Source organism: Semicossyphus pulcher, unplaced genomic scaffold (assembly GCF_022749685.1).
Source record: "Semicossyphus pulcher isolate SPU_LCO1_2020_fin unplaced genomic scaffold, fSemPul1.0.p SCAF_3, whole genome shotgun sequence".
Lineage (NCBI taxonomy): Eukaryota > Metazoa > Chordata > Actinopteri > Labriformes > Labridae > Semicossyphus > Semicossyphus pulcher.
In genome coordinates this window covers 21,405,664-21,420,807 of record NW_027211704.1, presented here as the reverse complement: position 1 = coordinate 21,420,807, position 15,144 = coordinate 21,405,664, and the positions used below count along the sequence as shown (strand labels likewise).

At 44.4% G+C, this 15,144-nt stretch overlaps 1 protein-coding gene across 1 annotated transcript in view; it reads right to left on the bottom strand.

Annotated features, from left to right (window-relative positions):
* Positions 1-2,390: 2,390 nt before the first annotated feature.
* The window catches only part of plxna1b (plexin A1b), a 185,279-nt gene continuing 172,525 nt past the window's right edge, over positions 2,391-15,144 (bottom strand). Inside the window, exons 24-32 of the mRNA XM_069678988.1 lie at positions 11,714-11,860; positions 11,219-11,378; positions 10,439-10,542; positions 10,030-10,126; positions 8,865-9,055; positions 6,851-7,020; positions 6,377-6,589; positions 6,136-6,286; positions 2,391-5,999 (exon numbers count right to left, since the gene is read on the bottom strand). Coding sequence (XP_069535089.1) covers positions 5,904-5,999; positions 6,136-6,286; positions 6,377-6,589; positions 6,851-7,020; positions 8,865-9,055; positions 10,030-10,126; positions 10,439-10,542; positions 11,219-11,378; positions 11,714-11,860 — 1,329 coding nt within the window. The 3' untranslated portion in view covers positions 2,391-5,903. The remainder of the gene's footprint in view (positions 6,000-6,135; positions 6,287-6,376; positions 6,590-6,850; positions 7,021-8,864; positions 9,056-10,029; positions 10,127-10,438; positions 10,543-11,218; positions 11,379-11,713; positions 11,861-15,144) is intronic.

Genomic DNA, 15,144 nt, shown 5'->3' with positions numbered 1-15,144 from the left:
ACAGCTTGGGAAGCTTTGTATGGTGTGACTATGAATGCCTGTGGTGGGCTGAAGGTTGGCAGTACCTGTACATAACACCCACTCCTCTCCTTCAGACTCACACACGCGGCGCTATTTTTGTGCAGCATAAGGTAAGAACAGTGACAATAATCCATCTTGTAGCATCCCCCAACCAGTCACAGCTGCCACCATCCCCTCGCCAGGAGAAGCTCAACGTTACCAGATTTAGGCGCCCCATAGATACCACTGACACTTATGGCACCCCGGTTCCGCCATGCTTTTGATGCAACAAACTTTGACAGTTAGCAAAAGACTGCTCAGCTAAAATAGATTTCCAATTTCACTGGGTTCAGTGTGTGATAAAACACAGCCCTCTTCAATTGTAACTAAGCGAGATTAAAGAGGAAAGGGAGGGGAGGAGGAGGGGGGGCAAATACAGATCATGACTTTATTAACTATGGAAGCAGAATTTTGCATGCAAGGAGAGGTGGTGGAGGGAGGCAGAGGGGAGGGGGTGGGGATCGAGCATCTTGTGCTTTGCAAGGAATTTATCATAATGTTCGCGCTGCAAGATCATTTGCCTCTTGACAGGATCATTACGAGATTCAGTGCTCCCACGACCATTACGCAATTTCAGCGTTCCTCCTCGGATGGAATTTTAATTGAATTAGCCCGGCTGGTTACACATGGTGCGAACGATAACATTTTCTGTCTATCTGGGCTCATTGAATCCGCTGGGGGGGGCAGGGGGGGTGCACACGCTTTAAGGCAGGCCGTGGAAAAAAAGGACAAGGTGGTTTTGGTTCAATCGAATACGCTTTCTTCTCTCTGTGTCGCTCCATGCCTTCTTGTTCAGCAACAATACAGGCCTAAAAAATCCCCGGCCCAGCCCTCTCTGAGCCTGCTGACGCTCTGCTGTATTAACACTCAGAGCCACTCTTCCATGTAAGTGCCCATGTAAGCTGAGGGCAGTGCGAGCATGATGTATGGTTGGGGGGTAAACGTGTTAGTATTAACACCTCCGGAGAGTAAAACCTCCACCAGCCACTCAAGTACATTCCCATCAGAATGATTAATGATGCAGGTCCTGTTATGAAAGAAGGGAGACGGAGACGGGAAGCTATCACGCTGCAGGCTGACAAGAAGGTTTCTCTTCACTGTGAACGCTGAGAAAAGAAATTCTTTGATAATAAATGACACAGCCCATTAAAAGGCTAATTCAGGCTGAGTATCGATGGGAAATTTCAATATCAGTGCAGGTACTTTACAAGTGTTGGTACCTTTATCAAAATTACCCTTTTAAGCTCCTTAGATTGAGGGTTAATAACAGATGTTAAGCTGAACTTTGCTTATATATAAAACCTGATGAAAGAACAAATGATGAGTGCATTTTAAAAAATGATTTTAACCCCACAATTCAGTCTTAAAGGCGTCAATACACAGCTACAACACCACGGTCCTGAAGGTTGAGGTCTGGTCACACCAGCATTTCAAACCGCAATATTCTGCCACAAAATCAATTCATTTCAATGGAAATGCTACGATCAGTGAATTTCACTGATGGGGGTGACGTACTGTCAAAGCATCTAGATCAATTTTACTGAGCTTTGACCTGAGATTTCATGTGATAGACCAATAGCAAACTCTCCCAAAAGTGCTGACCTTAAAGGGAACAGAGAGCCGCAAAGTGAACGTGGAAGAAGCTGTTGTAGCTCATTAGCTGTGTTGAGCCATTTTCTGTAATTAAAACATAAGATTTAAAGTATGCCACTCAAAAGAAACATAGTTCACAGGCAGGAGAGGAGGAGACAGTGGTAGACAAACATCTTTTAAATAAATGAGGGCGACTGAGCTAAAAGTTAGCAAGCACAGTAGGTTAGAGAGCTAGCATGCTCCTAGCTAGCAAGTGTTGGTTGCTAGCTTGCCAGCTGAAGTAAGTTCAAGTCCTTCTGTCAACAAGTTTCTACACTTACACATAAGGTTACAGCATGTACAGTGATTTTTTTTTTAAAGTGACACTTTCTGGTGTGACTTTTTGAGGTAGAAATGCTAAACCACAAGCTAACAGATTCATTATTCATTCATAGCATGAATCCACTGAGATTGCAACCCTTTCCATGAGCAGGCAGGTGAGGGGACAATCTGTGTCAGTATGTGGGAAGGAAAGTTGTAGGTAGAGAAAAAAACCTACTAGGAATCAGTATGCTTGGCCATAGAAGGAATGTGTAAGATGTGGAATCATAAACTCCTTTGTGGAGTAGGATTTGTACATTAAATATCATTATGGGAACATATTTTAAACGTGCATGACTACATCTTCCTCCATCAATTAATAAAAAGCTGCTAAAGTCAGTAAATAAAAATACCAAACCACATTATATTTAGCAAAAAATGTTTAATCTCTCCTTGATGTGTGTTTATTTACAAGTAGTAAATCTGCAAAATAGGAAATAACAGAATATTTACACAATGAATGTTAACCTGCAAACTTTTGACAGTCGCTTCAAGTCAGAAACTCTGCGTGTGTCTGAGTTATTGTAGTATAAAGTCCTTTGCCAGCTCTGTCCCAAATTCATCTGCTTTGTATTTCCTTGGATTCTCTGTAACTTCCATTTCAGAAAAAGAAAGAAAGAAAAACAACTACTACTGAATTTTCCAGAATCTGAAGAAAGCAGGAAACAGCAACAACTGAAAACAGAACGGTGCCAGGGTTTGCATTTGATTATTGACTACTATGGTTTTTGGATCGTGTGACAAAGCATGTCTGAACAGCTGAGAACATGAGGAACATGACTCTGCTCACACTGAATGCAGTGCAGTAAACTTTGCCTGTTCATTTGTTTTGTCATTTGACAGAAAAAGAGTTGAAGAACCCTGCATATCTGTCAAACCACAGTCAGCATGTTGTTCATGTGACAAGTTCTAAGCCGGCAGCTGATGCTTCTTCCTCCTGATGACACCAAACACTCTTTGACAACAGACATGCTCTTTACCACCAATAAAAACGAGTCATTTTTCACACCAAACAGCGCAAAATTAAAGAGAACGATGGCTGGGAAGTTTCTCTAAAGAAGCGTTCAGACAAAAAAAAGGTCAATCTGAAAGGCAAGGAGCCATGCAAACGATAAACAAACCGACTCCCCAGCAGACATTTAAATCAACCAAATTACAACCAGAACACGACACAAATGGAGCATGGACCTGAGGATAAATCGAGAATGTTTAAAGTGTTTTTTAAAAAGCCTGACGGATCACCAACCGGGCGCTGTGGCCTCGTTTGGTTTCCGTGTGTGTGCTTCTGCATGGAGCGGGTGGATTTTCCTCCACTGAACAAAGTGATCATTAAAATATGGTTAAAATGTTTCAGAGTAGACTGAGCATATTTTCATATGGAGGTTTTGCAGAACTCTCTTTTAAAGATGATTCTAATAGAGCTTATTAAGTGTGTATTACAAAGGAGACATTTTATCCCATCATGGGCAGCGTGGTCCCTAAAGACTGACCTGTAAATATCACGTCAACAGGTGTCCAGCTGAACTCGGCTCATGTGTATGCAGCTGTGGAAAGCAGTGTCACATCCCAGACATGTACCAAATGATATTAATTTGGGAGGTTTAGATTTTGAGAGATTGTTTTTGTTTTTTAAGGAACCTGGCATAAAAATGGACAGCGACAGCATTTATGATCAGCATTGAATGACAGCCCTAATGTTTGATAGAAAAAACAAGGTACAAGAGTTAAAGCAGCAAGTCACATTTCCATCACAAAGACACAGATGCTCATCTGATGCAACAATTTCATTTTGATCCTTGAGATCAGGAGAATAAACCTTGAGTTCAGGTCAAGTACTTCAACTTCAGGCAAACTAAAGAGAAATCTGTCTTCTGTGTACCGTAAAATGTACAATTTACATGTTGAAAATAAAAAGACAAAAAAACAAATAAAAACAACAAAAAAATAAAACCTGATTACAAAAAATGGCAAACAGCTTTTGTTCATCATGAAAAAGTATACAATTTACAAATGAAAACATCAACAAAAACATTATACAGACCACAGTTTGGTTTTTCGGCAAGCAGAAAAAAAAAAATCGGAAAACATTATTTTTCACCACAAAGTCAAAAACCCTGACTTCAAGACTTCAAAAAAAAAAAAAGAGAAACAAAGAAATCCTCTTAAGAGAGCGGTAATAAAAAAGCTTAAGCCACACATGGCAATAGGCTAGTTTTGAAACCAGAGCTGCAGGCTGAGGGGAGGATTACTCAGCCTCGTGTAGCTAATGATCAGAGGTGTCTCACCTCCATATCTCTCTATGCCCCCCATAGATAAAAAGCTGAAACCCCTTCTCAACAGACAGGTTAAAGGTGGAGAGAATCACTCTGTCTTTTCCTTGCCCCTGTATTCGGGTATTAACATTTTCAAAATGAAAAACAAAAGAGGCTTCAGGCTGAAAACAGATTTCCTCACTTTCAGCACTGAGCGGCTCGGCTAAGCTCTACCTGACCTCAATGTCGCTCCTGTAAACAGCGTCTGCGAGCGCCACCACTTTGCTCTAACAGGACTGTGTCTTAAAATGAATGACCCTTCAGGGGATGATGAAACAAACTCAGGATCCCGGCGGATAGATACGGCGGCTGCGTGGAGGGCAAATGGGAATATTTCAGGTAGTGCAATGTAGCTACTTCATTGTTCGGTCACTAAACCGTGATCCACTGAACCGTCACTTCTCTAACCAGCCGTGGCACATGATGCTAATGATAAAGCAACAATCCTGTGAGGATATTTTTGGTTCTCTGAAACCAAAAGATTGCACTGATTGAATTAGAAACAACAGCAACTTCATGTCATCAGCGTGACACCGTGAACTGTGCTAACGGGAGAAGACGGACGACTTCCTGTCTGCGTCGTCAAACTTCACACTTTGTTAAAAAAACGGATCGTATGATGGGTCGTTACTCCAACAATTGTTTTCAGTCACTAGGCATGTTCATATTAAAAATCATACGTAGCACATTCCATCTAACAAAATGTCTTTGCACTAAACAACATTCAAAGAAAACATGGCACAGTACGACTTTTTTGTTTCTTTTTGTTGTTTTTTTTTGTCTACGTTGTTTTTTTCTTTTGTACTTGAAATATCAAATCATGTTTCGTATTTTTTATTGTGTTTGTTGGTTCAAAATGAAAAGAAGAAAAAACTGAAATGTTTTCTCCCTAATCTTTCTTTAAAAACGTAGCTGTATTTATATAATATCTATATCGTCTTCCTTTGTAACGTTTCTGTAAATTGTGCAAATTCAGCAGTAATACAAGTGGCGAGAGATCAGAGAGTGGGCAGTTGATTACATTTATACAAAAGAAAAAAAAAAATCTAACATCCTTTAAAATTGTGACGCCCGTTGGAGTCACATGACCTAGAGAGCCTCTCTCCATTGGCTCATCGCAGATTGGTCTGTCCTGCTGATGATGCCATATAAGGAGTTCCTGTCCAGGCTTCCTCTGTTTGTTTCCTGACCATCGCGTCATCACGACAAAATCAAAATCAAGCAAACAACAAACACCAACATCCACGATAATCTAATGCTGTCAGTCGACATGTTTCTCCATGTTTCCGTGTGTGAAGACGTCCGGTGTCCCAGTCTCTCACAGACACCAGCCCACACACTGTACGGGGCTGCACACAAACACACACATACACATGTAAGCGTACACAGGCCCGCCCATCTCTGCTGAACCCCCCCACCCCCGTTCTACAGTTTACTGCTTCAGTCTCTTTGCAGTTCGTCTGTCATATTGTTGGGGGGTTGGAGTTTTGTTTGTCGTCTGGGTGAGAGGAGCGAGAGGGAGAGACAGATGGAGAGGAGGAGTGAAGAAGAGGAGGAGATGCAGCTGCTGGATGGTCCTCAGCTGGTCAGGGCCATTGTGTCGATGACCTGCTCCAGCTTGCTCCTCAGTCTCTGTCTCCTCGCCTGCTCGTCCCGCTCCAACGCCGACAAGATCTGAAGGTACAAAGAGAGAGAGAAGAGGTCAGGCAGTGTTACTGTGTGCGGGCTACTGCTTCCCAAACATGGAGTTATTCTTCCCAAACAAGGGCTCAAGTTAAGAGAAAAAAGATAGTGTCTTTAGGAAGCTCACCTCATCCTTGTACTTGACGATGTAGGAGTAGATCTCATGTAGGGCCGACATGCTGTTGAACTGGTTTGCGTGCAGGCGCGACTGCTCCGCCAGGTAGGCACTCATGTCCTGGTCACTGATGGCCGGCATCCTGGAGATGTCAGAGTAGTACCTGGAGAGAAAAAACACCTTATTTTAGATCCCGACGAGGTGCGTTTAAACCAGCTTTAAGAGCACATCAATGTGGCTTGTGTTGACGCACCTTTCTACCCAGTTCTTATAGTTAGGGATGTCTTTAGCGTAGAGCAGCTTGTTCGAGGGCGAGTCCTTCCCTAGTTTGTGCTCCGATGTCGAACAGGAGTCCATGAAGGTCTGAGCCACCACAGACAGGCAGGCGTCTGTGATGCTGTTCTTATGGATGTCAAAGACAAACTGCGGGTTCTTGATCACGTTCACCCAGAACCGCAGAGGAAGACTGGGAGGATTGAGAGAACAGAGGGGTGAGGCGGAGTGAGACAGAACACTCGACATGCTGTAAAGGTGCAAAAAGCACTGCAGTGTGATAAAATACCTGAGGCGAGCGAAACAGGAACACTGAACATTCTGCAGCTCTGGAAAGTTTTGCATGCGTCTACTTTTTTTCATACTACAGCAAGTTTTCCTCAACACTAATGAGACAAAAGCAGCTACCAAACCCTTCTGATAATGCACTTTTACAGCGCACACACACACTCACCAGTTGCTCTTCCATGTGTGCCGTACGTCTGAGTCTGATATGGAGTGTTTGTCCGCCTGCTCGTCCAGGAAGTCAAACATGTACTTGATGGCGAGAGGCAGGGCGCTTCCTCGGTGCGCAGTGCTGAAGATGGTCTCGAACAGGTCGTCCACAAACTTCTGGAGCGTACCCTGAGCACGAGAACCAACACAGGCTTAGTCATTACAACAAAACATCAAACGTGTAAGAAAATGGCAAATTAAACACAAACAGTGAGGAACGTTAAGGTGCAGAATACGTCCTCTATGCATTTAGCTAACACGGAGCAGGCATGGAGAAGTGAGGGAGTGAGTTGACCACTCTACGGCCTCTGCGTGCTTCTTCCTGTCTGCTCGAGATGGTCTGGCTGAAGGCGCTGGCTGTCAGTTTCAGGTGTTTGAGAATGACATTGCTTTGCTTTTAGCCCTCCGTCTTTCTGAGAGTTTGTGATGGCGCCGAGCGTTCGGTGTTCTTAACAGTATTAGGATGCGGCCCAACGAGAGTTCAACCTGAGGCTGTTCTGCAATGTTTTTCACCACATCACACAACTCCGGAGATTCTGAATCCTCAAAAACTCCTCTGAAGTTGAAACGATTTTCTATTTCCCACAAGCGTTCGCCGTCTCCGCTTCCATCTTCCAAGCATCCAGGCCACCTTTCACAAAGCCTTATTTAAACCTGCCAGAAGTTGAATCTGCAGTTTCTATTCGTTCACGCATCCACAAATCAGCTTCCTAAACACACAAAGCTGTGGGGGCGGTAATAAATACCAACAAACTGCTGCGCTCCAATTCCCCCCCCCCCATTGTCTTCCTCTGGATTGCATTTCTCAGTCGAGCTAACGCTGGTGCCGCTAACCTCGCACTTTCCTACCTGGAGCTGGAACAAAGGAAATCTACGGCTAATGAGAGAAACACTGGGGGAGAGGAGGAATCAGGGTGAGATAGTTAGTGCGTGCAAATGAGAACAAAAGCCTGACACTGTTGGTAAACTGTGAACCTTTATGAACTGGGCTTTTCATAATGACTGAGCTGCTTCGTGCTGCGTTCATGAGACATTTGGTAATGTGTGTGATAGTGTGCAGGCAGATTTCGGGAATAAATGGCTGGGGTCTATTCTGTGTGTAAGATGTGGCAGAGCTGACAACTCACTGTGGACACAAGCGAGTCTATCACAGGTCAACAGGTTTTTGTGCAACTTTTAACAAGAATGTCGGCTTATTAATCCTGATACGATTCATGCGATTTAATCCAATTCTCCTGATTTAATTTAAATAATTATATAGGCACACGTGCAGCTCCACTTTGTGCTTCGTAGGACTTCTAACCTAACCAACCTTCCAGGTGCAGAGCATTTACAAACCTCCCTCCATTACTCTTGAAGCAGCTCTGGTAAACATGGCACACTGCACCAGCCTCAACAGCCCCAGAATATAAAACAGTCCCAGGGCTGAAACGGCTTTTTCACAAAACATTTTAACAGTGATGTGAGCTCCATCACACTCTGCCCGATGGTGGTTAACAACTTACTCAGGGATGAAATACGCACTAGCTGACCGTTGTTTCTCCGGGACATAAACACAAACTCTGACTCCAAATAACCTTTCAGATCATCATGTGAGGACGCGCTCTGCATAAAAGCCCGAGCGCAGGTTCAGCAGAGCGCCGCCGAGGACATGGAGGAATGTGGTGAGTAATGATCGGAGGGTAAAGGCCTGCGCCTAAAAGCCCTCAGGCTGCCAACAGAGGGCCCAGTAACACCAACCAAACAACTCAATAGTCAAAGGTCAACCTCCTAATTAAGACACACACACACTCAATCCTGTGCATATGTGTGTCTTTGTGCAAAAGGTTATGAAAAATGTTAATGAGCTTGGAGACCACCACCAAACAAAGGTCAGAGGTAGGGGCTGCTGGAGGAGAAGATGGGATACGGCGGAGTGTTTTTTTGTTTTTTAAGGGCTTAATGTGAGCGTGTGAATCGACATCCTCTGGTACCTTGGTGGCCAGCAGTCTGGTCAGGTAGATTTCAGAGACCATCTTGCTCCCTCTGTCTCCTTCCCTCTGGTCCGAGTGGTCGTGGTTCTTCACCAGGTGCCAGAGTTTGGTGCCGCTCTCGAGGTCGGGGGTGATCATGGGCGTTCGGGAGCGCAGGCTGTCCGGACTGCTGGCTGTCCTCAGCATGCTCTCTGGAAGGAGGGAAGGAGGACACACGAGTTAAATGAATAGGGTAAGGATGTAGGGGGATTTTTGAAGGGGTTTTTTTTGTCCAATTCTGACAGAAGACAAAAAAATAAGATGAATCCAACCTACAAAATCTGGGTCCACTGGATGAAACAGGCAACGTGAGATAAATACAATTTACTGACATATATCAAGCAGCCCGTAACATGTTCACAATCTTATGTTTTACAACTAATCAACCACTTCAACAGCCTGTAAATGATCTACCGGAGTCTAAAACCCACATAAATAAGAAATCTGAGGCAGCTTCAAAGAGCAAAATCTCCCTGTAAAGTTAAAAGCTTTTCTGAAAGGTGACAGCTTCTCCTGCGTGCATGTCACTCTTTCATTCCAGAATAAATTTGTCTGTCACTCTCTCTCCTTCTCCCTCCCTCCCTCCCTCCCTCCTTCCCTTTTGTTGGACAGTGATCTGCTACTTTGTGACACGGAGCATTACGCTCTCAGTTTGAATGCCTGTCACTTCCCGTGACAAAGCGGGAAACGATTGAGAGGTTCAGAATGTCACGAGAGAATGTGGACCCGGGAAGTATGAGGGGGAAGTGTGATGGCGGTGTTAGTGAGTATTTATGTGTGTGTCACGGAGGCAGAGTTACTGTGCACCAGAGAGGGATGGAGAAAATATAAAGGAGAGATGTCGGACTCAGAGGTCCACTTCACACATATCCTTCACATGTGCCTGACGGGGTTTGGCATGATCGTTTAAAGTGTCAGTCAGAATGTATTTACATGCGACGCAGACATTTGGCTCTTACTAAAATCTTGTTCGAAATTAATTTGCACATATTATGAAGCGAGATGACACATGCACACACTTGTACACACGGACGTACACACACACACGAGAAACACACACACACACACACACACACACACACACACACACACACACACACACACACACACACACCTTCTCTCGTACCGTATCGGCTGAGGGACTTGGTGAACGTGGAGGAGTTGGAGATGTTGTAGGCCGAGTTCTGTTTAGGCACCAGGGCAATCACGGAGCCATCTGTCACCTGAAACAGGGATTTAATCAGCAGTTATCATCGTGGCACAAACTGTCTAGCAGCAAGAGTGCAGTCCAACCTCACACGCAGTAACAGTGATGCAAATATTTAGGTCATATAATCCTTAAATCAATGATTAACTGAAGATGTAAGTGACATTTTAAAACATCTATTTAAATGAATATGACAAGGAGGACACTGCTTCAATGGTCAACATTTACCTAAAACATTGACAACCTAATTGTGCAACCTAATCAATGAGGAGTTATAACTTGAGCAAGACACAAAGCATCATGGGATTTATGTTGAGCAGCAGGGTACCTGGTAGTGAGCCAGGGTGTTGAGTCGCTTCCAGTCGTTGTCGATCTTTGTCGTGACGTCTTCGTCCTGAAGGATGATGCGAGCCATTCGACCCTGCCGCCATTCTGTCACACACAAACACACACACAAAGGACAAACAGGTAAGGCGGTGTATGGATTGCATAGAAGGTTAGCGCTGTTGCCTGAGGCTATGTGGGCCTTTCTGTGTGGAGTTTGCATGTTCATCTTGTTCATGCGTGCGTTCTCTCCGGGTCCTCCTACTTCCTCCCACAGTCCAAAGACATGCTGGTGAGGTTCATTGGTGACTTTAAATTGCCTGCAGGTGCGGGTGTGAAAGTTGTCTCTATGTGTCAGCCATGTGATTAACTGGTGATCAGTCCAGGGTGTACCCCGCCTCTCGCCAATGACAGCTGGGATAGGCTCGAGCCCCCCTGCCACCCTGACCAGGATAAGTGGTACAGATAATGGATGGATGGATGGAATCAATAAACTAAACAAAAACTCCCTCCTTCAAATAAAAGTCAAATTCTTGTAGCTTACTTGTAGCACGAAGACGGCAAAGTTCATTGACTGGATGATTAAAAATGACTACAGTGCCTCGTCTTTCCGACTTCTGGCTCCTCTCTTCAATTTATTTTTGTACAAAATAGCTTCTCCCATCTGAAGGGCACCCTCCTGCTTCAGAGAGCCCTTGAAATGATTCCAGCTTCACCCCCTGTGGTAGCGCACCTGTGCTCTACGTGTGCACTTAGTGTGTGTGTGTTCCCCCTCTATCCTTACCCAGGTCCATGTCGGAGGCCTTGGGTCTCTGAGAGTACGGCGTGCCCTTGTACACAGCATCCAGCAGCTTCTCCTTCACCTGCGTCACCGTGTCACAGTTCAGGCTCTTCACCGTCACCTCGGGAGCGTTCTCATTCTCTGGGTTCACGCAGTGTAGCGTCTGCAGATGTCAAAGGGGACAGGTCACAGTTAGACCAGGAAACAAGCAGAGAGTGGGCTTGTGAACTATTGATGTGAGGAGGCGTGACCCCGCGAAGATGTGTGACCTAAAAGAGACACTTCATGCGGCAGTTTAGAATCAATACTCAACTGTGGAGCAGTGGAAATGGAAGTCTTTATCACTGGTATGGTATTGATTCCCAATGCTGTCAGCAATACCAAATGCTCATTGATTAAGCCAGTACGAATATAGTGTGCAGGTTAAATCCCAGTGTACTGTATCAACTGTGTCTGTATCTGAAACCAAGTGTGTGTCCCGACTGTACGCATACTGACCAGAGTCTTGTAGTCAATCTGCTGCCTGATGAGTTTGTCCTCGCTGAGGGAGTAGCGGGCCTCTCCTGTGATCGAGTCTATTGGTCCCTTCTCCATTTGCTGCTTCATGGCACAGTACAGCATGAAGAGAGGCTCGCCAGCACACTCCTGCAGGCAGGGAAGGAAGTAGGACGAGGCAAAGCGAGAGGAGAAAAAAAAAGACAGATTACTGAATGCAACTGTGCAAAAAGTACACAAAAGCAAAAGGTACATAGCTTTGCTGAGCAACTCTCCAATTATATTTCTAATCTTCTTTAAGCCAATCACAGCCTGAGCGGTAAACGACGAGGGCACGGGCCACGCTCTGTTTTCTGACAGCACACACACCATTTCTCTCTCTCACACACTCCAGCCTCTCCCCTGTGTCTCCTCTGTGGAAAAAAAACTCCCTTTGTAAATCTCTGTTAGTGTGTGTGTGTGTGTGTGTAAGCGAGTGAGCAAGAAGGAGAGGAGAGTGTGAGAGTGAGTGAGTGGCAATTGATGGAGGAGTTAATAGAAGGTTAACGACTGAGGGGTAAAGAACGCTTGGAGAAGCACTTTGGTGTGCGAGACGTGTCAACCAGGCAACGAGCGCTGGGATGTTGGGCCTCCGTCTTTCTTTCTTTCTTTCTCTCTCTCTCTCTTTTTCACCTCTTTTTATTACTCACTCGTTCAGCTGGCCTGCCAAGTAAGCGCTGCCTGCTTTTACAAGTGCTCAGTTCCTCTTTAAAGGACGATTCTGGTTATTACAAGTCGGCAACTATAACTATACTCCCATTGTCTTACTGTGATTGTGCATCAACAACAGTTTCCTGTGCAATGAGGCATCATAAATTCCTTCTGGATTAATAAAGCTCTATCATATCTTATCTTAACTTATCATCACTGACTTTTTGTTTGGACTGACTTTTGCTTTTACCTTCATGTAAGTACTTTAAATCAGTGTTCCCAACCTGAGGGCCGAGACCCCTTGAGGCGTTACCAACGCTTTGTGATCATTCACAAGTTGGGCAAAAATAATAGATAAATATTATATATTCTTATATTGTACATAATGCAATCTAAATACACACTCTTCCCTGTGTTTTTGGTATCTTTCTTCAGATTTTTCAACATCACCTCATGGTGTTCAGCCTCATCAAACAGTCCGAAAAACACGACTGATATGCAGCCTGTAACAAGGAGTCATGTGCAGCCACATTTTAAAGGATCACATGTCAGAAAGGAAGGGGCCACTGTGTGAATGTGTGTGTGTGTGGCTGTCCTTTTGTTCCTACAATTCAATAATTACGTTAGTGAGCCGAATGTACCATAAAATTTGTTGTGTAAGACGCACTTTTATTTTATTTTTTCATCTAAAAAGTGGGCTGTGTCCTATTATATACCGGTGCGACCAATATACCAGTATAAAATGCAGAGAGAGGTATTTCATTGTGTTACGGTATTTTACAGGTTGATGATGCCGTTGCAGCTGCCACCCTCACAATAATCTACCCGTAGGCTGAGCTCAACGACCACACCGGTAGCTAGCAGGATGACCATCTCGACATGTCGGAAACAGATGGCAGGCTGTCATCTGTATGTTTTGCACGAGTTTCAAATGAAATAAATCAGAAATAGTGTCTGTGAAGGTTCTCAGTCATCCAGGTCATGGTAAGCTTAACCCAATAAGCAACTGGACTTGGTTGAAGTTCTTGAAGACGTGTCACCTCTCATCCGAAAGGCTTCTTCAGTTCTGAACTGCCTGGTGGACGGAGCTGGAAATATAAGCCTCTGTATTTTAAGCTTTGAAACTGAAATAGTGTTGAAGCAACTTGTATACATGTTTTTATTAATAAATAGCTTTAGAAACATTTTTCCCCTCTTGGAGACCCCAAAACAAACTGCGTCTTATATTCTGGTGCGACTTATCTACAGATTTTTCGGTAATTGAAATAATGGCAAAAACGGAAACAAAAGGATACAAATTGTCATAAATTGGAATATATATATATATAATATATAAATGTTTTGGTCTCATAATTTTACTAAACTTAACATAAACAAATGACTCCCATCGTCCTTTAAAGCTTTGTCATCCCACTTTGTGCCTCGAGGCAGAGGAAGTCTGTCTACAAGTCGTGCCCTCCAGCCTCCAGCCGGGCATGTTCATGCATCAACACGTCAGTCATCTTAGTGAGCTGTCAGATGAACTCTGTGGGATAATCTGGCACTGCCCGCTTCCTGCCGAGCAAACACGGCACACTGGCTGACGTCCTCTAACAGCATACAAACCGGTGCAGCGCTGCAGCTCAGCCCTGCTGTCTCCTGCAGACGGCACCAGCGTGGAAAAGCAACACTCCTCGCGCTCCGTGTTTATGAAAGGCTCATGTGATGCACATTTAGGTTTGTTCTACTGCATTTATGACTTCAGAGTCATGTTGCCTCTATTATAATACATCCTTTACATTCATTTAATTATACTTTAAGAGTAACATTTTCATTCTGAATCCTAAAAGCAGTAAGCCCACACACAGGCCATCTGCTGCAGAGAGAGGAACCGTGTCTCCTCATTCTTTCAAACAAGCCGGAGCAAAGGAGGACGACTGAACTCTTCCAATAGGGTAATGGATAAAAGGATTTTTTCCCTTACTCCTGCTCCCTTTGGTGAGAAAAAGCTTCATCTATTTCCTCCCTTTGAACAACGACTTGACCTTTACCCATCTCTATTCACACCTGGCTGAACCTTGAAATTGTTCCAAGCCTTTCTTTTATGTGACCCTTAAAAACTCCGGAGAAAGAGAGGCGCTGAATCGCAGAGGTTAGATAAAAGCTGGGTTGGTAACCTTGCTGCTAGCTATGGCAAGTCTGCCTCAGTGCTCCGTTTTACCAATTCCTCCCTCTCACTCTTTGTTCCTTTATTCATTTCGAACCCCTTTTTAACATCCTCAACATTTCCTTTTCACCACTTCTGACCACTCTCTCTCACATTCCTCCAACTTCTTCCGTCCTTTTATTTTCTATTGTCTAAAGTTCATAAACACAGCTGTTGTAGAAGATCCCCAACAGCTTCCCTGCGAGCCCACTCCCCTGTCTCTGAACCCAACTCTGGCTGTCCACTCTCTCATTCGGAGCCAAGACACACACATAACGGACACACACACTCACACACACAGATGCTAACTGGGACCCCCGGGGGCTTGGCTGGTTCGCCGTCCACCAGAATGCGTGTCCTGGCGAGGGGCTTAGGACCCCGCTGCAAACTGATTAGCCGCAGCCGTGTTTGAATGAGGAGAATGCATGTGTGGAAACAAGAATTTAGCACAGTTTAAGCCTCAATAATTCTCTCTGATTCCATATCAGAGGGAGAGGAATTCAAGAAGAGAAAGGGAACATACAGACGCAGAGAAATGGGGGAATGCGTTTGTGTAAGA